This window comes from Rhamphochromis longiceps, linkage group LG11 (assembly GCF_057381845.1).
Source record: "Rhamphochromis longiceps isolate RC_006_pf linkage group LG11, R_longiceps_female_GT1.1, whole genome shotgun sequence".
Classification (NCBI taxonomy): domain Eukaryota; kingdom Metazoa; phylum Chordata; class Actinopteri; order Cichliformes; family Cichlidae; genus Rhamphochromis; species Rhamphochromis longiceps.
This window is the reverse complement of record NC_140567.1, coordinates 39,698,556-39,724,759: the sequence shown is the minus strand read 5'-3', so window position 1 is coordinate 39,724,759 and position 26,204 is coordinate 39,698,556. Positions and strand designations below refer to the sequence as shown.

The 26,204-nt window shown below is 44.7% G+C and overlaps 1 protein-coding gene across 1 annotated transcript in view; it reads left to right on the top strand.

Moving 5' to 3' along the window:
* The window catches only part of LOC146660063 (membrane-spanning 4-domains subfamily A member 15-like), a 34,654-nt gene extending 8,899 nt beyond the window's left edge, over positions 1-25,755 (top strand). The window contains exons 5-7 of the mRNA XM_085422092.1: positions 20,718-20,819; positions 20,919-21,020; positions 25,726-25,755. Coding sequence (XP_085278218.1) covers positions 20,718-20,819; positions 20,919-21,020; positions 25,726-25,755 — 234 coding nt within the window. The remainder of the gene's footprint in view (positions 1-20,717; positions 20,820-20,918; positions 21,021-25,725) is intronic.
* Positions 25,756-26,204: the final 449 nt, after the last annotated feature.

Here is a 26,204-nt window from a genome sequence, read left to right as displayed (position 1 = left end):
CAAATAATCACTACATTCTCAAAAGCTTCAGGCTTAAAGTTAAATTTAAATAAATGTGAACTATTGGCGTTAAAGGAGTGTAATTCACAATTACTGTACGATATAGAGGTGAAGAAGGAGGTAAAATATTTGGGCATCACAATTTCAAAAGATCACAAAGTCTTAGAAAAAGTAAATATTTCAGATAATGTCTGTGAAGGTTCTCTTTTTTGTTTTTTGTTTTTTTGTTTTTTTTGCCTGTCCCGTTTGGCTCTTTTGCATCAGAATTGTTGTCTAAAGGCAAAGAAAGATGCCCAACGGATTTACTTTACCAAATTGACCATCCCAGCCTTGCCGTAATGGTCCATTTGATTCACCTTTTATTGTTTATTTTATTTTCACTTACTGAATACGGGACAGACTTGACTGGGGGAAAGAAGGGGAGAAAGAAAGAGGGAAAGAGAAACAGCTGAGAAGAGGGACGGGGGAGAAGGGCAAAAACCAAAAACCAACAGAACAGGCAGAAAAAAAAGAAGAAAAAAAATGCATATATCAATCACCTGGATCACCTGCTGAGAAAGAAAAAAGAAAACAAGCAGAAGAGAACAAGAGTAATAGAATAAACAACATCACAATGATATATGGGAATATGACAGTAAATACTAAATGTTAAACATTATTGTGCAGCACATAAGATCAACAGAACACAGTGTGCTTTGAGGTAGGAGCCAAAAAGGGTGTAGTTTGTGGGTGTGATCACCCGTGTGTACACCTGTGAGCATGGACGCGCTTGTTTTTAAAAGGTTCCTTCATGTAATGATCTGCTAGAGGGTGTGGGGGGGCCACAGCCCCGTCCTCCAGGGCATGAAGCAGGTATGGAGGAGATCAAAACTCCAGACATCCAGAGGCCCCCAGAACACAAGAGACCAAGGAAGACCCACAGAGGGGCAGCTGTGCCACTGTCCCAGAAAGAGCTGAGGAGAGTCCCAGATGAGGGCTCACTCAGCAGCCGCGGAGCAGAAGCCAGGGGGAGTTGCAGTGACGCGCCCGTGAGCTCCGCCGGCAGCCAGCCATGCCTGAGTGACCGAGCCCCAGGCCGAGAGGCCGGGGGCACCCCACCTCCGAAGTGGCCCGAGCGAGCCCCAGGCTCCAGGCCCCGATAAGCGGCCGCCAAGGAGTGAGCCGGTGTGTACCTGGACGCCCATCCCCGGACACAAAGAACCACCAACCCACCGATGTCTGAGGGGGTCCGCCACTGGCAGGGGAAGTGGTGGTAGGGGGAGATAGGCCTCCAAACCTTGGAGGGCCTGAGATGTCCCCAGAGAGGTGGCGTCTGATACCCAACCTGACATATAGACACAGACATACAGGCACACACAGACACAAACATCCATTCCCACCCTCATGCTCTCATATGCACTTACTCCACACTCAACCAACGTGGAGACAGACATAAAGAGACGCTGTACACACGATCACACTCCCCAAGCGTACTCTACGAACCGGGTCTAGGTACCCTTGCCCCTGGAGGGGGGAACTGCACCCAGTGAAGGTTCTCAGTCATCCAGGTCATCGTAGTCAAAGGAGCTTGCAAAGAAAAGTGTCTGGACTTCTTTAAGTTGCTTGAAGACGTTTCACCTCTCATCCGAGAAGCTTCTTCAGTTCTAAGCTCAAATGGTGGAGAGTCCCAGATATAAACCCGGTGGGAGTTTCCCCCCACAGAGGGACAAAAGGACCCCTGATGATCCTCTAATCGCCTGAGCCAAGGTGTGAAACTGGGTGTGGGTCCCAATCAGCCAGAGTTTCGGGTGAATGTGCAGTAGTAGCAGCAAGCAGGTGAATTCTGTACATTAATATGAATAGATATCTGACTATTTTACAGGATAGACAATATAAACATATTTAAAATTAAAGGAATTGAAATGTACATTGTGCCTTGGTTTAGTGTCTGGAAGAGTCCTGACTCAGTCAATTATAGATGATGTGAGAGGGCGGGTGTGTGTGTTTAGGGCACGGATGGCTTGGGGATAGAAGCTCCTCTTGAGTCTCTCTGTCCTTGCCCGGAAGATGCGGAACCTTCTACCAGATTGCAGAAGTTGGAACAGTTTGTTGCCAGGATGGGACGGGTCCTTCAGTATCTGCGCTGCTCTAGTCCGGCATCTCCTGGTGTAGGTGTCCTGAAGCGGGGGGAAAGCAATCCTGCAGCAGCGTTCTGCTGTACGGATCATTCTCTCTTAGAGCTTTTTGGTCCTTCACACAGCTGTTCCCAAACCACGATGTCATGTTCTGTGTGAGGATGCTCTCCACAGCGCCTGTATAGAAAATCCTGAGGATCTTTGGAGAGACCCTGAACTTCCTCAGTTGTCGTAGGTGGTACAGGCGCTGCCTAGCATTTTTGGTCTGGACCTGAATGTGGGCAGCCCATGTCAGGTCTGAGGAGATGTGGACACCAAGATACTTGAAGGACTGCACCCTCTCCACTGGAGCTCCATTGATGATAATGGGCTTGTAGTCTCTGTGCTGACCCCTTCTGAAGTCCACCACCAGCTCCTTGGTCTTGCTGACGTTCAGCTGGAGGTGGTTGTCCTGGCACCACGATGCCAGATTCTTCACTTCATCCATGTAGGCCGCCTCATCGTTGTTGGAGATGGCACCCAACACCACTGTGTCGTCAGCAAACTTCACAATGGTGTTAGAGCCATGGGTGGCCACACAGTCTGAAGTGTAGAGGGAGTAGAGCAGTGGCGAGAGGACACATCCCTGAGGTGCTCCTGTGTTGATGGTGATGCTGTTGGAGAAGCACCTGCCCACCCTCACCACCTGAGTTCTGCCAGTGAGGAAGTCCAACACCCATGCACACAGACGGCTGTTAAGTCCCAGATGCCTCAGCTTTGTGAACAGTCTGCAGGGCACTATTGTGTTAAACGCTGAACTGTAATCAACAAACAGCATTCGCACATAGTTACCCTGTTTCTTGTCCACGTGGCTGAGAGTGGTGTGTAGGACGTGGGCGATGGCATCCTCTGTGGATCTGTTGGATCTGTCGGCGAACTGCAGCGGATCTGTGGTGTCTGGGATGGAGGAGGAGATGATGTTCTTCAGCAGCCTCTCAAACACCTTCATTACTACCGAGGTCAGTGCAACTGGCCGGTAATCGTTCAGGGATGAGGGTTTGCTGTGCTTGGGCACAGGGATGATGGTGGATCTTTTGAAGCATGTGGGGACCACAGACTTCGCCAGGGACTCGTTGAAGATGTAAGTGAACACACCTGCTAGCTGGTCAGCGCAGCAGCGCAGCAGACGGCCGGTGATGCCGTCTGGCCCCGCCGCTTTCCTTGTGTTCACTCTCCTCAGTGCCGCTCGGACGTCATGCTCCGCGATGCTGGTCACCGGTCTCTCGCTGATGACGTCACTGTCCTCGGTAGTCAGGCGGTAGATAGCATTAGCCGCCTGGCTAACCTCGAAACGGGCGTAGAACCGATTCAGCTCGTTGGTGAATGCAGAGTCGGTGTTGATCGGCGCAGTGTCCCTGGCTTTGTAGTCCGTAATGGTGCGTAGTCCGTGCCACATACTCCGTGTGTTGCCCTGGTGGAAGCGGGACTCCACACGTTCCCGGTACCGGCGTTTGGCATCTCTCACCGCGCGCCGCACGCCGTATGAGGCCGCTTTGTAGGCGCTCATATCGCCAGTGGCGAGACCCGCGTTGTAGGAGGCGGTCCTGGCGTTTACTGCAGTGCGGATCGATCTGTCCATCCACGGTTTCTGGTTTGGGAATGTGGTGACTCTCGCAGTGGGGATAATCTCCTCCGCTAGCATATTGACGAAGCATACTGCTACTTCCGTAAACTCGTTGATGTCGACTACGCATGCTCTGAACATGTCCCAGTCTACGTCGTTGAGTGCGTCCTGTAGCGTAGCTTCTGATTGGGCAGTCCACCGTTTTACTTCCTTCGTGGTCACGTCTTTCCTCCGTATGCTTTGTTTATACTGGGGAATGAGGAAGATGGCGTTGTGGTCAGACTTCCCAAAAGCCGGGTGTGAGACAGCTTTGTAGCCCTGCTTGTATGGCGTGTAGCAGTGATCCAAAATCCGATCCCCTCTCGTTGGACACGAGACATGCTGGTAAAAGTTTGGCATGACTTGTCTGAGGTTCGCTTTGTTAAAGTCTCCTGCTACAATGAGGGCTGCGCCCGGGTCCTTGTTTTGAAGCGAGCTCAGCACATCATGTAATTCGGACAAAGCCATACCTGTGTCCGCTTGGGGTGGGATGTAGACCGCCGTGGCGATGACTGAGGTGAACTCACGGGGCAGATAGAAAGGGCGGCACTTAATGCTCAGGAACTCCAGATGTGGCGAGCACCCGCTGGAGAGAGTAGAAATGCTCCTGGCATCACACCACTTTCTGTTTACCATGAAACACACTCCTCCACCTTTGGTTTTGTTCGACTCTGCCGTTCTGTTCGCGCGGAGCACAAAGAATGAATCCGACGGAGTTACGGCCTGGTCCGGCACGGTGGGGGTCAGCCATGTCTCCGTGAAGCACAGAATGTTGCAGTCCCTCATGTCACGTTGGAAGGTGACCCTTGCTCTTAGGTCATCAAGCTTGTTCTCCATGGATTGTACATTGGCCAGTAGGATACTGGGCAGTGGTGCGCGATGCGCCTGCTGTCTCAGTCTGTTCCTAATACCAGCGCGTTTTCCCCGGCGCTTCTTTGTTCTGCGCCTCGGATGAGCGGCCCCTCCTTTGTTGTTCTCCGCGCCGTGTAGAATCTCTGGCGGCCAGGAAGGGTCAGGTTTAAAAGTGTCCAAGATTAGATGTGCAACCTTGGCACCGATGTTTACAAGTGATCCGCTGTCGTATACTATAAGACTAGAGGATTTTGGGATGAAAACCAGAGCAAAAAATAAGTAAAAAACAAGAAAAGTGGATAGTCGGAGCGGAGCAGTCAGTAAGGCGTCTGGACGTGGCCGCGCCATCTTGGAAAATGGGTGACACGGGGGAGCCCATGGCACAGCCATGTTTTTGTCTGTAGAAACCCTCGTTGTACTTGAAATATGTAGTGGTGAGGCAGAGGTCTAACAGTGTGCAGATCTGATCGGGTGTGAAGTTGGTCCTGTCCTCCAAGGAGCTGTCTTCTTGTAGTCGTTTTCTGACAGTCTCCACGGCCTCCGTGGTGGGTATGCAAGTGAAGAGAAAGACTACATCAAAGGACACCATGGTTTCATCTGGATCCAGGGTAAGTTTCTGGACCTTGTCGGTGAAGTCGGTGGAGTTCTTGATGTGGTGTGGGGTGTTCCCCACGAGAGGCGCAAGGATGGTAGCAAGGTGTTTAGCAATGTTATAAGTGGCTGAGTTTATGCTACTGACTATGGGTCTGAGTGGGACAGCTTCCTTGTGGATTTTAGGAAGTCCGTAGATGCAGGGTATGGCATCCCCTGGGTAAAGCTGTGATATGTAAGGCGGTCAATAATTTTGTCCTTTTCAAGGTCTTGAAGGCAAGCTATAACTTTCTTTTTGTAGCTGTTTGTGGGGTCTCGCTTTAGGGCTTCGTAGGTATTGTTGTCACTGAGGAGAGTAGTGATCTTTGTATGGTAATCTGTAGTTTTTAGGACCACGGTGCATCTTCCCTTATCAGCTGGTAAAACAGTGATGTTGTGGTCTTTGCTCAGGGAAACGACGGCCTTCTTTTCCTGTATTGTGAGGTTGGATGGAGGGACTTTGGCCCTGGAGAGGGTGGCTGAGACTTTCATCCTGATTTGCTCTGCTTCTGTCTGTGATAATTTATTAATCCGTATGGCAGATTCTGTGGCTGTGATGAGGTCCACTATGGGCAACTGTTGTGGAGAAATGGCAAAATTGAGTCCTTTGGCTAATACTCTCTTTTCAGGTTCAGGTTCCCAGACGCCTTAACGCCCACTCACATCCTGAGCCATCTGACCTCAGGAATTCACATGATAAGGTGGGGCCAGGTTTCACAATGAACACACCTGAAACTCTGGCTGATTGGTTCAAGGTTCAAGGTTCAAGGCTCTTTATTTGTCACATGCATAGTTATACAAGTATAACACACAGTGAAATCTAGCCTGACACGCTCCTCGACATGTGCAAAAAAATTGGGAGGGGGGGGAGGTGTAGAGGAAGAACGTTATATATATATATATATATATATATATATATATATATATATATATATATATATATACATATATATATATATATATATATATATATACCCAAGAAGAGACCGGTCCCCTCCAACTACCGACCAATAACCTGCCTCAGTACTACATGGAAGCTCCTGTCAGGCATCATATCGGCTAAGTTGAACAGGCACATGGGTCAATACATGAGCGGGATACAAAAAGGAATTGGCAAGAATACCAGAGGCGCAAAACACCAGCTACTGGTAGACAGAACAATCAGCCGAGACTGCAAGACCAGACTGACCAACCTGTGCACTGCCTGGATTGATTACAAGAAGGCCTATGACTCAATGCCCCACAGCTGGATACTGGAATGCCTAGAATTGTACAAGATCAACGGGACCCTAAGAGCCTTCATCAGGAACTCAATGGGGATGTGGCGTACAACACTAGAGGCCAACTCCAAGCCCATAGCACAAGTCACCATCAAGTGCGGGATCTACCAAGGAGATGCTCTGTCCCCACTGCTGTTCTGCATAGGCCTGAACCCCCTCAGTGAGATCATTAACAAGACTGGCTACGGATACCGACTACGGAACGGAGCAGTTGTCAGCCACCTCCTGTACATGGATGACATCAAGCTGTATGCCAAGAATGAACGAGACATCGATTCACTGATCCACATTACCAGGCTATACAGCAATGACATTGGAATGTCGTTCGGACTGGAGAAGTGTAGCCGGATGGTAACAAAGAGAGGGAAGGTAGTCAGAACTGAGGGGATTGAACTACCAGAAGGCAACATTGCAGACATAGAGGACAGTTACAAGTACTTGGGGATCCCGCAGGCAAATGGGAACCATGAAGAGGCCGCTAGAAAAGCTGCAACCACCAAGTACCTGCAGAGGGTCAGGCAAGTCCTGAGGAGTCAGCTGAACGGTAAGAACAAGATCCGGGCCATCAACACGTACGCCCTGCCCGTGATCAGGTACCCTGCTGGGGTAATAGGCTGGCCAAAGGAGGAGATAGAAGCCACTGACATAAAGACAAGAAAGCTCCTTACCATGCATGGAGGGTTTCACCCCAAGTCCAGCACCCTGAGGCTGTACGCTAAGCGGAAGGAAGGGGGCCGGGGACTGGTGAGTGTCAGCACCACAGTCCAGGATGAGACAAGGAACATCCAAGAATACATTGGGAAGATGGCCCCAACTGACCGAGTGCTCAGTGAATACCTCAGGCAGCAGAAACCCAAGAAAGAGGAGGGAGACGAGGAACCATCATGGAAGGACAGGCCCCTGCACGGTATGTACCACCGGCAGATAGAGGAGGTGGCTGATATCCAGAAATCCTACCAGTGGCTGGACAAAGCTGGACTGAAAGACAGCACAGAGGCACTAATCATGGCAGCACAAGAACAAGCTCTGAGCACAAGATCCATAGAGGCTGGGGTCTATCACACCAGGCAAGACCCCAGGTGCAGGCTGTGTAAAGATGCCCCAGAAACAATCCAGCACATAACAGCAGGGTGCAAGATGCTAGCAGGCAAGGCATACATGGAACGCCATAACCAAGTGGCCGGCATAGTGTACAGGAACATCTGTGCCGAGTATAACCTGGAAGTCCCGAGGTCAAAATGGGAGATGCCCCCAAGGGTGGTGGAGAATGACCGAGCTAAGATCCTGTGGGACTTCCAGATACAGACGGACAAAATGGTGGTGGCTAACCAACCGGACATAGTGGTGGTAGACAAACAGAAGAAGACGGCCGTAGTGATCGATGTAGCGGTTCCGAATGACAGCAATATCAGGAAGAAGGAACACGAGAAGCTGGAGAAATACCAAGGGCTCAGAGAAGAGCTCGAGAGGATGTGGAGGGTGAAGGTAACGGTGGTCCCCGTGGTAATCGGAGCACTAGGTGCGGTGACTCCCAAGCTAGGCGAGTGGCTCCAGCAGATCCCGGGAACAACATCGGAGATCTCTGTCCAGAAGAGCGCAGTCCTGGGAACAGCTAAGATACTGCGCAGGACCCTCAAGCTCCCAGGCCTCTGGTAGAGGACCCGAGCTTGAAGGATAAACCGCCCGCAGGGGCGTGCTGGGTGTTTTTTTTTTTATATATATATATATATATATTCATATTAATGTACAGAATTCACCTGCTTGCTGCTACTACTGCACATTCACCCAATGTATATAAAGCCAGGTATGAAAATCCAACCAAAATATTTGTATAAAATTGCACAAAAAAATAGATGGTTAATCCTCCTCTTCTGTTTCACAAAATACACAATTACCAGTTTCTATTTTGAATCTATCACCAAGGAGTCTATTTGTCGGGTAAATTTTATTCAAAATTTTAAATTGGACTTCTTTCCCTTTAGGAGGGATAGGGAAGGTTAACTGAATACCATATATATATATATATATATTATATATATATATATATATATATATATATATATATATATATATATATATATATATATATATATATATATATTAGGGGTGCAACGATATTCGTATCGATATTGAACCGTTCGATACAGTGCTTTCGGTTCGGTACGCATATGTATCGAACAATACAACATTTGTAATTTATTTTATCAACTTTCCTTCTGACGATGCTGTCTGTGTTGAGCGCTCAGTGAATCTGTGTTCGACTACTCCGCCTAGGCTGCACTGTCGAGCGCAGATCCACTGAGCACACAGACAGCATAGTCAGAAGGAAGAGCGCAGGGCAAGCTAGCGAGACAGAAGTTAAGCTCTCCTTGCAACAAGCAAATTGAACCTCATTCAGATCTGGCGTTTGGAATTATTTTGGTTTTCATGTGACGTATGACCCTGAAGGTAAGCGCGTCATGGACTAAAGTAAAACAGTATGTTGGATGTGCCATGCAATGCTCAATTACATTGGTGTGAACTAGTGTGTTAGCGCAGTTAGCTTGTTAACGTGTTGGCCGTCTAGCCCCATGCACGGGGCGATCGGCGGTAGCTCGTTAACGGAGATTTGCCGTGTTGTGGCGTTAAGGTCATTTCAACGAGATTAACCTGAAAGCACTAGTGGGAACACAACGAATATGACTGCACATTTACGCCGACATCATCCTAGTGCAAAGACAAAAACAACAAGCATGCTACTAACTTTAGCCGAGTCATTTAGACAGCTGTTAGCACATGATTCTCCTTATGCTGCTGAGAATATAGCCCAGAAGAAGCGGATAGTATAGCTTTTATTTTGGAAAGAGCCATTTCTCTGTAATAAACTCTCTTTTCCAAAGATGAGTGATTCCTCAATCAGATACAGGGCTCGCAATATCGCTAGCCCGACGTCCCGGAGCTAGCGATTTTTTCAGTCGGGCTACCAAAATCTATCTCTTCCCTGCCCGTCGGGCTATTGTAGGAAAAATATATGTCAATGCTTTTGCATTCTTTCAGAAATGTAGCTGGGTAATTATGTCATTGGCATCAGTGAGCCACTGTCAATATGTGACATATTGAAGTCGCGTTTGAATTTGCGCTTGTTTTTTTGCTTTCACTTTGCAATCGTGCGAACTGTGTATAGAGAGCGACAGCACTGATCTGTGAGTGACGATAATTTGCGCACCAATTCCTCTGACATCGTCTTATTAATCGTTAGCTTACTATGCAAACATGACAAGTGAAATCTCCCGCAGCTTAAACATGTGAGAGGTTGATCGTGCAGAGAATCGCTGAGCTTATGTGAGTGAGTGTGTAAAAGCATTTCAGTTATGCTGAGCCAAATAAGACAGGTCAGGGTGAAGAAGTGACAGCCAAAGAAAAGCTTACCACAAAACGGAGAAGTTATGACAAATCAGACTATAAGGCAAAAAGAAAGTGCAGCTTTATGGTTTCATGGACAAAATAATTTCTGTGGCTGCAATATGATGAGCTAAATAACCAGGGCTGCACATAAGTGGTCCGCAGGTGCGCATTCGCTGTCAAAATAAAAAACACGCACAAGGGTTAGGGTTAAATTTAAAAACTGTACTTTTTTTTTTTTTTTTTTTTTTTTTTTCTAAATGACATCAGAAACAGCAGTATGCGACATTACGTGATGGCAGAGCTTCAGTTCATCCTTTGTCATTTTTTTTTTTTTTTTTTTTTTTTTTTTTTTTTTTTTTTTTTTAATAAATAGGACAGGGGGAATGAATGAGAGAGAGAGGGGGAGAGAAAGAAAGAAAACCCAAGGGGAGAAGAGACGGTGAGAAGGGAGGGGAAAAGAGACAAAAAAAAAAAAAAAAAAAAAAAAAAAAAAACTCCTGGGTCACCTGTATGGAGAAAAAACAAACAAACAAACAAACAAACAGAGGAGACAGCAAACAACAAAGAGCAACATAATAATAGAGAAAACAAAGCACCATCACAATAAACTAGCTAGTCATAGATATCAGTATTTACTAAGTAATAAACGATATTGTGCAGCACGCAAGATAGACAGCGCACAGTGTGCTTTGAGGCAGCAGCCAAGAAAGCTTTAGTCCGCGTCTGTGAATACCCATGTGTGCATACCTGTGTGGATCAGCATGCTTGCATTCCAAAGGTTTCTCCATGTAATGATCTGCTAGGGAGTGTGGGGGGGCCACAGCCCCGTCCTCCAGGGTGTGAAGCGGGTATGGAGGAGATCAAAACTCCAGACATCCAGAGGCCCCCAGAACACAAGAGACCATGGAAGACCAACAGAGGGGCAGCCGCGCCACTGTTCCAGTAAGAGCTGAGGAGAGTCCCAGATGAGGGCTCACCCAGCAGCCGCGGAGCAGAAGCCAGGGGGGGTTGCAGTGACGCGCCCGTGAGCTCCGCCGGCCCCCAGCTGCGCCTGAGTGACCGAGCCCTAGGCCGAGAGGCCGGGGGCACCCCACCTCCAAAGGGGCCCGAGCGAGCCCCAGGCCCCAGGCCCCGACAAGCGGCCGCCAAGGAGTGAGCCGGTGTGTACCCGGACGCCCACCCCCAGACACAAAGAACCACCAACACACCGACACCTGAGGGAGTCCGCCACCGGCAGGGGAAGTGGTGGTGGGTGGAGATAGGCCTCCAAACCTTGGAGGGCCTGAGGTGTCCCCAGAGAGGTGGCGTCTGATACCCAACCTGACATATAGACACAGACATACAGGCACACACAGACACAAACATCCATTCCCACCCTCATGCTCTCATATGCACTCACTCCACACTCAACCAACGTGGAGACAGACATAAAGAGACGCTGTACACACAATCACACTCCCCAAGCGTACTCTACAAACCGGGTCTAGGTACCCTTGCCCCTGGAGGGGGGAATTGCACCCAGACCCAGGTGGTGTTACCCTTTTCCCTGCGGTGGGGAGAGGCAGACCACCCCGACTCCGCAGCAGCAGGGAGGCCCCACACCCCAGACCGCAGTCGGACGGCCAACTCCTCCTACTAGCCCTCCCGCTCCAGCAGGCCGCAGAGAATGGGGGTGGGAGAAGACTCCAAACCTCCCTCCACCCGCTCATTGTAGTGTTGATGCATATGTGTTCTAAGGTGCAATTAAAACCCAGGAGGGCATGGAGCTACCTGCCAAGGAGCAGCAGGTAAGCGCATAGTCCCTCCTGCTAACCCTCAATGACTAAGTGTATTTAAAATTGAGAGGTGGGCAACGACGTCAGGGGTGAGGTATACACCCTGATGGTGATTTGGACTCCGTGATTGTGCCCACCCCCAAGATCCTATATGTATGTGTAATGAGAGTGTGAATAATGTGAATGTCTAAGTTGTGGGATAAAATTGAGGCAGAGGCAGCCAGAAGGGGACAGGGGGGGGGGGGGGGGGTAGCCTCCTCTGCACCCTGGTGACATACCCCCACTCCAAGGCCCTGCATGTGTGGGTGGTTGTGGAGGAGCGGGAAGAGGGAGGCAGCTGGAGATGGGGAGGGAAGGAAGGGAGGGGCAGGTAACCCCTCCCTGGGGCCAGCTCCCCCGCTGACCCCAGTAGGCACTCCCACCCTCCGCGACCCGCCAGGGAAGGGGGGCCCAGGCCCATCAGACCGGGGCCCAGTGCAGTAGCGCCCCCCGGCTCCACAGAGCCCTGGACAGTCCACCCAACCCCACCACAGAGAAAACTGCACCCACCCCACCAACCACACATCTTCCAGACTACATAAGACGGTAAACGCCCAGGCTGAGATCTTCCTCCACCTCTCCTGTATCTCCCCCTCCTGCAGAGAGTTCCTGAGAGAAGAAAGCTCCTGCCAGATGTGACCATCCCCCCCACCAGTTGAAGAGCCCCCCAGGCGGCTCGATGCACCGGCGGCACCCTGCTCCAGGGCCGGGCCCCCATGCACCCACCCGCCCACAACCCCGGCAACGCACCAACCAGGACCCGAGCCCCCGAGGCCCGGCCCGGGCCCCCGCCCAGAGACGGAGCACCCCCAGAACCTCACGCCCATCCCGGACCCACCCAGGGGCAGCCAGGTTGCCAGGTCAGTAACCCACGTCCGTCAGCACAGACCCTCCCCTAGCCCCGCTGCACGCAGCTGCGAGGAAACAGTCACCTGAGAGCCAACAGAGCCCTCAACCGGACGTGACCGCTACCCCGGGTTGAGCCCCCCAAGGAAGATGCCTCCGGGGAACCCCCCGACGCCCTAAGCCTGTCCCTACCCCCTCACCAATCACAACAGTGAAGGCGGGACCAAACTATGACCCCCCACCCCCACTAGGTGATGGAGCTGATAAAAGGGGCCCAGAGCAATTGATCTGATGTGGTGGCAGAGGCTGTGTCAAGACTAATGTAATCTAATAGATAATTTCTATATTGGTTAGAATTAAGATTATTTTTATTTTTCCAGTTCATGAGGACTGTTTTCTTGGCTATGCATAGGGCAGTGAAGATCATATGGGCTATATTCTTTTCTGAAGTGACATTATCTAAGCTGCCCAACAAACACACTAAGGGGGAGGTTGGAATGTTACATTTCAGACATTTTGATAAATCTTCACATATCTCGCGCCAAAACTTCTGAACTGGTGGACAGAACCAAAGAGCGTGGATGTAATTGTCTGGTGTATTGCCTTGACAGTGTGAGCAGTTGTTGGAAGATGTAAAGCCCATCTTGAACATCCGATGACCTGTATAGTGCACTCTATGAAGTATTTTGTATTGTATTAATTGCAGACTGGGATTTTTAATTAATTTAAAAGTTTTTAAGCAAATCTGAGACCAGAAGTTTTGGTCTAGGTTGACTGATAAATCTGCTTCCCACTTTGCAGTAGGAAGGGATATTGATTCATCTAATTTAGAAAGTGTTCTGTATATTTTAGATAATAATTTGGGGGATTTAAGAGTAAGAAAATGTGCCGCACTTAGTGGTGTTTGTAATTCAACTTGACTGAGGTTAAATTTCTTTTTTACTATGGATTTAATTTGTTGATATTCTAAAAACCTTGTCTTGTTGATCCCATATTGTTTAACTAGTCTGTCAAATGGAATAAATTCTGTTCCCTCTAATATATGTTCTAAGTATTTAATTCCTTTGCAACTCCATTCTGGGAAATTAATCATATTATTGTTTTGTAATATGTCAGGGTTATTCCAGATAGGTGTACGTTTGCATGGGATTAATGAAGACTCCGTTATTTTTAGAAACTCCCACCATGCTGTTAGAGAAAAGCTGATGTTGATACTTTTAAAGCATTCATGTTTTTTGATGTTTGAGCTAATAAATGGTAGGTCTGAAATCTCTAGATCCTTGCATAGTGCCTGTTCAACATCTAGCCAGGGCTCAACTAAGAAGGTATGTTTTAACCATTCTGAGATGAACTGAAGCCTGTTGGCTAAGAAGTATTGGTGAAAATTAGGCAGATCTAATCCTCCTCTATCCTTGGTTCTTTGTAGCGTTTTTAAGCTAATACGCGGGGGTTTATCTTTCCAAAGGAATTTGGAAATATATGAATCCAGAGATCTGAACCAATCTTGTGATGGTTTGTTAGGGATCATCAAAAATAAGTAATTTATTTTTGGCAAGATCATCATTTTTATAGTGGCGACCCTTCCCATGAGTGATATGGGTAAAGATTTCCATCTAGTCAGATCGCCTTCTACTTTCTTTAGAAGTGGGATGTGGTTTAGTTTAGTTAAGTCTGAAAGCTTAGGAGAGATATTAATACCTAAATATTTAATATTTCCGGATTGCAGTGGGGCAGAGGAAGAATTATGGAAAGAGCAGTTAATGGGGAGAACTGTAGATTTTGGCCAGTTAATTGAATAATCTGAAACTCTTGAAAACCAGTTTATTAAAGTAATTACCTCAGAGAGGTTGGTTTGTGTGTTTTGCAGAAAAAGCAACACATCATCCGCATAGAGACTGATTTTATGTTCTATGTTCTTACATTTTATGCCCTTAATTGTTGTAGCCTGTCTAAATGCTGCTGCTAGAGGTTCGATAAAAATTGCAAAAAGTGAGGGGGAGAGTGGGCATCCCTGTCTGGTGCCCCTCAGGAGACAGAAGCTGGAGGATGTCTGGTCATTTGTTCTGATACGAGCCGTTGGGGAATTGTATAATATTCTTATCCAGTTTATGAAAGAGTTTCCAAAACCAAATTTGTGTAAAGTTGCGAATAAAAATTTCCAATTAACTCTGTCAAATGCTTTTTCTGCATCTAGAGATAATATTATGGCTTCGATGTTTTTATCGTATGAGTAGTCTATTAAATTAAGTAATCTACGAGTGTTTGTTGAGGAGTGCCGACCTTTTATGAAACCAGTTTGGTCAGGATGAATTAAGAGGGGGGTCATTTTCTCTAATCTCTTTGAGAGAGCTTTGCAGATTATTTTAAGGTCTACATTTAAAAGAGAAATTGGACGATAGCTTGAGGGAAATAAAGGGTCTTTGCCTGGTTTTAGCAGGAGACTAATGTTGGCAGAATTCATATTTGGTGGTAGTCTGCCCTTTTCCTCGATTTCCTGCAACATGCTGTGGAATACTGGTGCCAAAATTGTCCAGAATTCTTTGTAGAATTCTGCAGGGAAGCCGTCTGGACCTGGAGCCTTATTATTGGGCATACTTATCAGGGCTTCCTGGAGTTCACTTGGCGTCAGTGGCGAATCCAATTCCATTGCTTGACTGTCTAGTAATTTTGGAAGAGTTACGTTGTCAAGAAACAGATCAATTTCATTTTTAGATGGGTTTATTTGTGGTGAGTATAAAGTTTCATAGAAATCCCTAAAAATGTTGTTTATTCTTCCAGGATCATATATTGTGTTCCCCGATAAATCTTTAGCAGCACATATAGTTGTTTTTTCTTTATTTATTTTTAGCTGGTTAGCTAGAAATCGACCTGATTTGTTACTGTGTTCAAAATTCTGCAAGCGAAGTCTTTGTATAAGGAATTGTGTTTTTTTATTAATAGTTTCATTTAATTCTAGTTTTGTTTTGCATATTTTGTTCAATGTTTCCTGATCTTGGTGGGACGCGTAGGCTTCTTCTAGTGATTTGATGTTTTTTTCTAATTCCTGAATATTTTTGTTTTCTTCTTTCTTTTTGTGTGATGAGAAAGAAATTATTTTACCTCTCATCACAGCTTTCCCTGCTTCCCATAGAACAGAAGCAGATATTCCGGGAGTGTCATTAAAGTCTAAATATGAAGTCCATTCCTTTTTAAAGTATTTAATAAAGTCTTCATCTTTAAGTAGTGATATATTAAATCTCCAGTTTTTACTTGGCGTAGTATTATTCTTGTGCATTAGTGTTAAAGATACAGGAGCATGATCGCTGACAGCTATAGGATGAATCTCAGTGTCTGAAATGTCACACAGCAGTGAGCTGCTGACCAAAAAATAATCCAGACGAGAGTAAGAGTGATGAACATGCGAGAAAAAAGTATATTCCTTACTGGTGGGGTGAAGAGAGCGCCATGCATCGCAAAGACCAAAGTCGTTCATATACTGTTTGATTATATTTGTGGACTGCCAATTACGCTGAGTTCCTGTTGTGTTGAGCCTATCCATTTCTTCATTTAGTCCAAGGTTGAGGTCACCGCCAAGAATGAGTGTGCAATCAAGGTGTTCAGAGAGTGCACTAAAAAAACCGTGGAAGAATGAGGGTTCATCAACATTTGGACCATATATACTAACAATACATAGTTTTTTGTTCAATATTGATAGTTTAATAATTAGAAATCTACCCTCTGGATCTATAACTGTATCGAGTACTGTAAAATTAACATTTTTATGTATTAAAATTGCTACTCCCCGTTGTCTAGAATTATAACCGGCTGCAAACACGTTAGGAAACTCAGGTGTTTTAAGTTCATTTAAACCTGTGACAGGTTTGTGAGTTTCTTGTAATAAAACAACATCTGCCTGTAGTTTTTTAAGCTGGTTAAATATTTTTAACCTCTTTCCTCTGGTGCCAGCTCCATTTACATTCCATGTGACAAACCTCAGCATGCCCTTAATTGTGCGTGTATGTTTAATGATGTATGCTGGGTGTTTCGTTTAGACAGGTGGAGAGAATATGGAAACATCCCTTGTTTGTAAATAGAAAGAGAAAAAGAAGTGTGGTGAGAGATTCCATAGGTCTGACTATGTGTGTGAATATTCACTAATATGAACAAGCGTGGCTTGCTTATGTGTCCTGCAAGTCTGTGCGTGCTGTGAGGCTGTTGTGAATGTGCTGCCGTTGAGCTGATGTGTTTGCGTGATCGTGTTGTGAAAATATGGAGAAATAGAGGGTGTTGTTTGTAGGTGAGTGGGGAAGTAGGTGACCACAGCAGTGAAAGACAAGAGAAAGAAAGAAACCACATGAACTGTGAGCGACAAAAAAAAAAAAAAAGGAAACGAAACGGAAACATTCCAATTAAAGCAATGACGGAGGGTGACGGTGTTATATCTGCTATGACATCCTACTGATATTACTAGGTTAAACACATTTTAAAGGAGAAAGTGTGAATGAATAAGAAAAGAGTGTAGCGGGTTCTTATCTGGAGTGCAGTCAGTATAACCACGGTGTGGTGCCGGGGTCGCGGTACAGCTGTCCGTCCACGTAGAGCCGGTCCACAGCGATGACAGCACGGGAGCCTTTCTGGATAAAGCTACGTCGAACTGGGAACAGGACCTTGCGTCGTTCCAGGATCTCTTTGGGGAACTGGTCGTTCACGCTGAAGTCCGTTCCTTTCAGCTCTCTGCCGCGACTCTTCACCTGTTCCTTCTGTACTTTTGAGTTAAAATATATATTTATAATTTTAATAAATGACAAATTAAAAAGGCATGAACATTTTTTGTATCGAAAAAATATCGAACCGTGACACCAAAGTATCGAATCGAACCGAACCGTGAATTTTGTGTATCGTTGCACCCCTAATATATATATATATATATATATACAGTATGTACATTGGGTGAATGTGCAGTAGTAGCAGCAAGCAGGTGAATTCTGTACATTAATATGAATAGACATCTGACTATTTTACAGGATAGACAATATAAACATGTTTAAAATTAAAGGAATTGAAATGTACATTGTTCCTTGGTTTAGTGTCTGGAAGAGTCCTGTCTCAGTCAATTATAGATGATGTGAGAGGGCGGGTGTGTGTGTTTAGGGCACGGATGGCTTGGGGATAGAAGCTCCTCTTGAGTCTCTCTGTCCTTGCCCGGAAGATGCGGAACCTTCTACCAGATTGCAGAAGTTGGAACAGTTTGTTGCCTGGATGGGACGGGTCCTTCAGTATTGGGACCCACACCCAGTTTCACACCTTGGCTCAGGCGATTAGAGGATCATCAGGGGTCCTTTTGTCCCTCTGTGGGGGGAAACTCCCACTAGGTTTATATCTGGGACTCTCCACCATTTGACCTTAGAACTGAAGAAGCTTCTCGGATGAGAGGTGAAACGTCTTCAAGTAACTTAAAGAAGTCCAGACGCTTTTCTTTGCAAGCTCCTTTGACTATTTCAGATAATGTTGACAAATGTAAGACAATCTTAAATAAGTGGTTACAAAGAGACATCACAATTTTTGGAAGAATATTATTAACCAAAATGGACAGTTTATCTAGATTTATATATCCAGCTTACTCTTTATCAATATCAAATAAAGTTATTAAAACAATTAATAGCTTGAATTTTAATTTTATTTGGAGGAATAAGTGCCATTATATATCTAAAGATGATTTGGTTAAACCATACATTGAAGGCGGTGGAAACGCAATTGATTTTGATATAATGAATGGTGTTTTGAAACTTAAATGGTTAAAATCCTTCCTAAATAATCCACACTCCATTTGGTTTTTTATACCAAGTAAGGTCTTTAACACACTGGGGGGTATCGACTTTCTCCTAAAGTGTGACTTTGAAATTACTAAGCTACCTGCTAAACTCTCTGAATTCCATAAACAGATCCTTCTTTGTTGGAAAATGTTATTTAAACATAATTTCACTCCACATAATAGCCCAATTTGGAACAATAGATATATACTGATGAACAGAAAATCTATTTTTATTCAAGATTGGTTATCAAAAGGTGTTTGAGCAATTGTCCATTTTGTAGATGAGGAGGGGCATGTTCTAGGACATCAAGATTTTTGCCAAAAGTTTAATATCCAATGTTCTAAAAGTAAATTTAATCGGGTTATAAAATCCATTCCATTGTCACTTAAAAACATAGTTGTAAATGATATAATATATTCTGACATCTCCCCCAAGTTAAGGCAATTATATATAGATGGTATTCAGTTAACCTTCCCTATCCCTCCTAAAGGGAAAGAAGTCCAATTTAAAATTTTGAATAAAATTTACCCGACAAATAGACTCCTTGGTGATAGATTCAAAATAGAAACTGGTAATTATGTATTTTGTGAAACAGAAGAGGAGGATTAACCATCTATTTTTTTGTGCAATTTTATACAAATATTTTGGTTGGATTTTCATACCTGGCTTTATTCCAGTGGGAGTCAAATTACCCCATTTACCTTAAATATGATAATGTTTGGAGTGTTTTTGAAAGAAAAGAAAGCTAATTATGGTGTTAATGTGTTATTAGTCTTGTGCAAGCAATTTATACATAAATGTCATTTTTTTAACACCAAACCAACACGAGCTTACTGGAAAAACGACTTAAACCTGTTGGTTAAATCTTAAGATAAGATAAGATAACCTTTATTAGTCCCACGTGGGAAATTTGTTTTGTCACTGCAGGAAGTGGATAGTGCAAAAGTTATATAGCAAAAATTAGAATACAATAAGAATAAAATACTGTACACAGTAGAATAAATAGAATAAAATATACAATAGGATAAAAATAAAATACAAATGCTATTTGTATTCTGCACTGACTTTAGTTAAAAACAAAAAGTCTGTTTTTTTTGTTTCCTTTTTGGAAGATTTTGAGTTAATAATCTGTTAAGTTTTATGACCCCATTTTTATATCTTCTTTTTCCTATGTATGAAAGTTGCTAATATGTAAGGAATGTCTATTCTCTGAATGTGTAATATCTGGTGCATTTTGTTTGTATGTTGATTTTGCTAATAAAAAAAAAGAAGAACATTTAGAGCAGCTGTGTCTGCCAATCAAACGAGTACAGAAAACTTGCATGACAGTCAGGTCTCAGACAGAAGTGCTGCCATCCCATCGCTGACGCTCACATCACCTACTACCAACAGTAAAAAAGTGTAATGTGTAGGTTTACGGCGCATTTAGCAGAAAGTGCTCTTTAGTCCGGTTCCTTCAAGCAAAAATAGTCTGAAAAGTGTGGCGACTGGTTTAACATTAATGTGGAAACTTTTGAAGCGATGACGTTCTCTCCTGTTATAAATGATCATCATTATTATGATTCATGTCCTTTTTATTGAGAGTTTTATTCTGTGTCTAGATTTACTGCGATTGACTGTGGTCTCTAATTGTTCCTGTTTATCATTAGAGGCTATCAGTATTTCTTGCTACAATAATTAAGCCCTTTTCCATTAGTACCTGCTCGGGTTGGCGTGGCATGGCTTGACGTGGTTTTTAGGGTTTTCCATTAGGTCACAGATGTCGAACTCCAGGCCTTGAGGGTAGGTGTCGTGCAGGTTTTAGATGTGTCCTTGGTAATTTAGCCATTTAAATTGCTAAATTACCTCCTCAACATGTCTTGAAATTCTCCAGAAGCCTGGTAATGAACTAATCATTTGATTCAGGCATGTTGACCCAGGGTGTTATCTAAAACCTGCAGGACACCGGCCCTCAAGGCCTGGAGTTCAACACCCCTGCATTAGGTGGTGGTTCCTGATAGCAGGTACTTTTTTAGTACCTACTTGGATCAAGGTTATCTGGTTGGCTTGTCAGTGGCACCACTCCATGAGTCATGAGAGCGTCTCCTTTGTGAAAATCGAAGCTGCCATTTTTAAAATCTGGCAAAGAGGGAAACAACTGCACAGAAACAACACTGCGGTCCCCGAGTCCGACAAAAAGCCACAGACCGAGCAGCAAGTAGAAAATGGCGTTCATGCTGCATATAAATGACATCACAGGACATTCAGCCGTGTTGCTGTAATTGTCCCACGCACATGAGGTGGTACTCAAGTCGCCTCAGCCTGATCTGAGTAGGTTCTAATGGAAAGGGCTAAAAGCACAGGGGTTTTTTTTATCCTCCCAGGTCCAGAGAGCTGTTCTGGCTGTTTTCTGTCTCCTGGAGTTTATCGTTTCCATCTGTATCGCTGCCTTTGGCTGCTACGCTTTGTGTCCCTCCACTGATCAGGTGAGTCCACCTGTGTCCACCTGAATCAGCTCAGTCTTTTCACATTCTTCATGTTTCCAATTCAAACCTTAACAGCTGTGTCTTTTGGGTTGTTTTTAGCCAATCATCTTTATCAACAAATCGCTCGAAGCTGCTTCAGAATGTACATACGAATCCCCACCTGTGTCAGAAGCCCCACCCCCTTCAGAGATCAGCTATGAGGTGTGTTGTTGAGGTGGGAAGCTGGGGCCTGTACTAAGATGTTTCCTCATCTGGCTTCACTTATCCTAACACAGGAAGTGGTCATCAACTAAGTAAATCAACCAAAGTTTATTGAGCATAATTACATGCAAAGGGCAGAGTTTGCAACATGTGACCAGCCTGAAAGATGGACAGGTGTGCTGACACAGAGCGGCTGATTTTACACAAATGTGTAATATCATAAAAACATGAAGCTTGAACACAGACTGCAGACAGCAGAGTGTGCGAGAGCTTTAAGAGCTGCTGTTTAATAAAGTTTATTTGAAGGAGAGACAGATATGGGTGAACAGACTCCGCATGTGACTCAGAGTCAGGATGACCTGATGGTGTGTGTGTGTGATCTCACCACCTACTGACCAATCAGTTCACCAGAAAATGGTGTCATCACTCCTGGAGGATCCATCAAAGCTGTGTGTGCAGACAGTGATAAGCAATAATAGTGTGTACTTGTGTAGGACTGAGTACTGCAGAAACTCAGAATAAGTGACAGTCATATACAGACTGTGCAAGATTAAAAAAATCAAAATAAAATAATAATAACATCAATAAGCAGCAGTGTCCAACTGTAACGACAAACTTCAAATTAACATAAAAATCTCAAAGTTAAATCTCAAACTCTCTATGTCTGTCACACTCAAATGTTTCGGAGCAAACAAATTTAAATATTAGACAAAGATAACAAAGGTAAACACAAAATACAGGAAAAACTCCCAAACCTACAAGGCCCTGTGTGAAAGAGTGATTGCCCCCTAAACCTAATAACGGGTTGGGCCATCCTTAGCAGCAACAACTGCAATCGAGCATTCGTATTACTTCATTGAGTGTTTCACAGCTGTGGAGGAATTCTGGCCCACTCGTCTTTGCAGAATTGTTGTAATTCAGCCACACTGGATGATTTTCAAGCATGAACCACCTTTTTAAGGTCACGCAGCATCTCAATCAGAGTCGGGTCAAGAGTTTGACCAGCTCACTGTAAAGTCTTCATTTTGTTTTTCTGAAGCCGTTCAAAGGTGGACTTGCTGCTTTGTTTTGATCGTTGTCCTCTTGCTGAAACCAAGTGCGTTTCAGCTTCACCCAGTCTCTTTCTTATGGTGGAGTCATGAACTCTGACCTTAACTGAGGCAAGTGAGGCCTGCAGTTCTTTGGCTGTTGTTCTGGGGTCTTTGGATGAGTCATGGCTGCGCTCTTGGGGTAATTTTGGTCAGTCACTCCTGGGAAGGTTCACTACTGTTCCATGTTTTTTGTGGATAATGGCTCTCACTGTGGTTTACTCGAGTCCCAGAGCCTTTAAAACCTTTTCCAGACTAACTGATCTCAATAATTTTGTTTCTGTTTTGTTCGTAATTTACTTCGATCATGCCATGATGTCTGTCTTTTGAAGATCTTTTGGTCTGCTCCACTTTGTCAGTCAGGTCCTATTTAAGTGCTTTCAATGATTTCATGTTGCAGTAATGAGGCCTGGGTATGGCTAGAGAAACTGAACTTCCAAAGGTGTGATCAGTTTTTCACACAGGGCCATGTAGGTTTGGATTGTTTCCTCTGCATTTTGTGTTTACTTGTGTTATCTTTGTCTAATGTTTACATTCGTTAGATGATCTAAAACATTTAATGTGACAAAGATAGAAAAAGTAGAAAAATCAGGAAAGTGGGCAAACACTTTTTCACACCACTATATTAACATTTACAAAAAATAAATACATAAAATAAAAAACTTTAAGACCACTTGAATAATACAAAAAAAAAAATAATCATATTTTCCATGGATGGATCTGAACACGGTTCCAAGTAGAGCTTCAACATGCAACAAGAAGAAATTGGAGTGAGACAAAACATTTTTTTGAGCATGCAGTTTATTGAAAACAACGCTTAAACTGAAACAAGCTGTTTTACAGCTGACCAAAAGTTTAGGACCACATGCCTTTAAAAGGACAAACCTGTGCAGAAACGTGGATTCATTGTCATTTTCTGTCAGGTAGTCACACTGTCATGACGTCCTGATGGCAAAAAAGCTTTTTTGAGCGTGGTCAGATTGTTGAACTGCATAAGCAGGGTCTCTCACAGCGTGTCATCGCTGCCGAGGTGGGACGCAGTAAGACAGTCATTGCGAATTTCTTAAATGGTCCTGAGGGTTATGGAACAAAAAGGCCAAGTGGAAGACCCAAAAAATGTCCCCGGCACTGAGCCTGAACACTGGACACTCCTCGACCCAAATTAAGGCCGTTACTGGTGCCGACTGCAGCCCATAACCCTCAAACGGCATCTGAGACTGAAAGGCTTCAAAAACAAACACACGTCTTCAAAGGCCTCGTCTCCTTGAACGCCACAGAACTGACTGTTTGGACTTTGCTACAGAGCACCAAACATGGGACACTGAAAGGTGGAAGAAAGTTTTATTCTCTGATGAGAACAAATGTAACCTTGATGGTCCTGATGGTTTCCAGCGCTACGAGCATGACAAGGAGATCCCACCTGAAATGTTTTCTACACACCACAGTGGAGGGGACGCCACAATGGTCTGGGGTGCTTTTTCCTTCAGTGGATTTTTCAAGTGGTCTTAAATCTCTCTCTCTCTCTCTCTCTCTCTCTCTCTCTGTCTCGCTATTTGTGATTGGTCAGATGCTGCCAGCCCGGCCCCTCTCACACAAGCCTTCTGCAGGTTAGACCCTGGCATTCAATTCAATTCAATTCAATTCAATTTTATTTATATAGCACCAAATCACAACAACAGTGGCCTCAAGGCGCTTTATATTGTACAGTAGACCCTACAAAAATAGATACAGAGAAAAACCCAACAATCATATGACCCCCTGTGAGCAGCACTTTGGCAACAGTGGGAAGGAAAAACTCCCTTTTAACAGGAAGAAACCTCCAGCAGAACCAGGCTCAGGGAGGGGCGGGGCCATCTGCTGTGATTGGTTGGGGTGAGAGAAGGAAGACAGGATAAAGACATGCTGTGGAAGAGAGACAGAGGTTAATAACAGATATGATTCAGTGCAGAGAGGTCTGTTAATACATAGTGAGTGAGAAAGGTGACTGGAAAGGAAAAACTCAATGCATCATGGGAATCCCCCGGCAGCCTACGTCTATTGCAGCATAACTAAGGGAGGATTCAGGGTCACCTGGTCCAGCCCTAACTATATGCTTTAGCAAAAAGGAAAGTTTGAAGCCTAATCTTGAAAGTAGAGATAGTGTCTGTCTCCTGAATCCAAACTGGAAGCTGGTTCCACAGAAGAGGGGCCTGAAAACTGAAGGCTCTGCCTCCCATTCTACTTTTAAATACTCTAGGAACAACAAGTAGGCCTGCAGAGTGAGAGCGAAGTGCTCTAATAGGGTGATATGGTACTACAAGGTCATTAGGATAAGATGTTTGTTGATTTTGGTGATTTGACCTCTCATCTGAAAAGTTCAATCACTAATCTTGGTGTTAAACTTGATTCTGCGCTTACTTTTGAAGGTCATGTAAGTGGGGTGGTAAAATCAGCTTTTTATCACCTCAGACGCCTGTCGAAGGTCAAGCCTTTCCTTTCCAAACCCAATTTGGAAACTCTTATTCATGCTTTTATCACCTCACGTCTGGACTATTGTAATTCCCTTTTAATAGGGGTCGGGTCGGGCACCTTGTCACGCCTGCAGTTAGTGCAAAATGCGGCGGTGCGATTTTTAACCGGTAGTAGGAAATTCGATCACATCACTCCGGTTCTGGCTTCCTGGCATTGGCTTCCCATTGAATTTAGGGTTCGTTTTAAAGTCCTTTTATTGGTTTTTAAATCTTTAAATGGTCTGGCTCCTGTCTATTTATCTGATTTGCTGAAGCCACATGTTCCTCCTCGCTCGCTCCGTTCAGCTGAGCAGCTGCTGCTGTCGGTCCCTAAGTCGCGGGGGAGAGGAGACCGTGCCTTTTCAATTGCGGCTCCGATCCTCTGGAATAACCTTCCTCTCCAAATTAGACAAGCGTCATCAGTGCAGGTCTTTAAGTCCAGATTGAAAACCTATTTTTATTCCCTGGCTTTTAACTCTGTAGGAAACGGACACCTTCTTATTTATTTTATTGTATGTAATGATTTTATGGTATTTTTAATTTGGTTGTTATTTTGATCTGTGTTGTTCAGCACTTTGGTCTGCCTGGTGTGTTCTTAAAGTGCTATACAAATAAACGATGATGATGATGATGATGATGATGATGATGATGATGATGATGATGATGATGATAAGATGGGGCCTGATTATTTAAGACTTTGTATGTGAGGAGCAGGATTTTGAATTCTGGATTTAACAGGAAGCCAAAACAGGAGAAATCTGCTCTCTTTCTAGTCCCTGTCAGGACTCTTGCTGCAGCATTTTGGATTAGCTGAAGGCTTTTCAGGGAGTTTTTAGGACTTCTTGATAATAATGAATTACAGTCGTCCAGCCTGGAAGTAATAAATGCATGAACTAGTTTTTCAGCGTCACTCTGAGACAGGATATTTCTAACTTTAGAGATGTTGCACAAATGGAAGAAAGCAGTCTCACATATTTGTTTAATATGTGCGTTGAAGGACATGTCCTGGTCAAAACTTAGCTTCATGTGACTTAGTATAAGTGAATCCTGGTCATGGACAGATACCAGGTTACAGGTGTGTTGGACTTGTTGCAGAGCAGGGCTCACGTATCGTGTTGATGTTTGCAGGATGTGAAGTACGACACCAACATCGTCTGACTGCTGCGGACCGAACTCCATGCTGTCCTGAATCTTCAGCTTCTTTTTAACTGCTTAATGGAATCTTTAAGAATCAGTTCCACCTGTTCAGGTCATGATCCTGGGTCTTTTGACCCAGCGTTTAAAGTTTTAGCTTATTTTGATGTTTATAGTTTATGTTTAAGTCCTTTAGGAATTCCAAGTTCATTTCTACTTTGCCTAAGTTGCCGTTATAGTTAATTGTTTTTTCGATTCCCCTTGTGTCCTTTACCCCTGTGTTTATGTTCGCCCTTTATGTGTTTCATGCCTGCGCGTCTTATGGTGTCAGGTTCGTGTTGTCATGTCTGCGTTCCATGCTGTTTCCCTTCCTAATTGCAGTGTGTCTAGTTTTGCTTCCCCCTGTCACCTCTGGTCTGATTTGTCCCACCTGTTCCCCATCCTCACACATCTTTCTGTGTACTTAAGTCCTC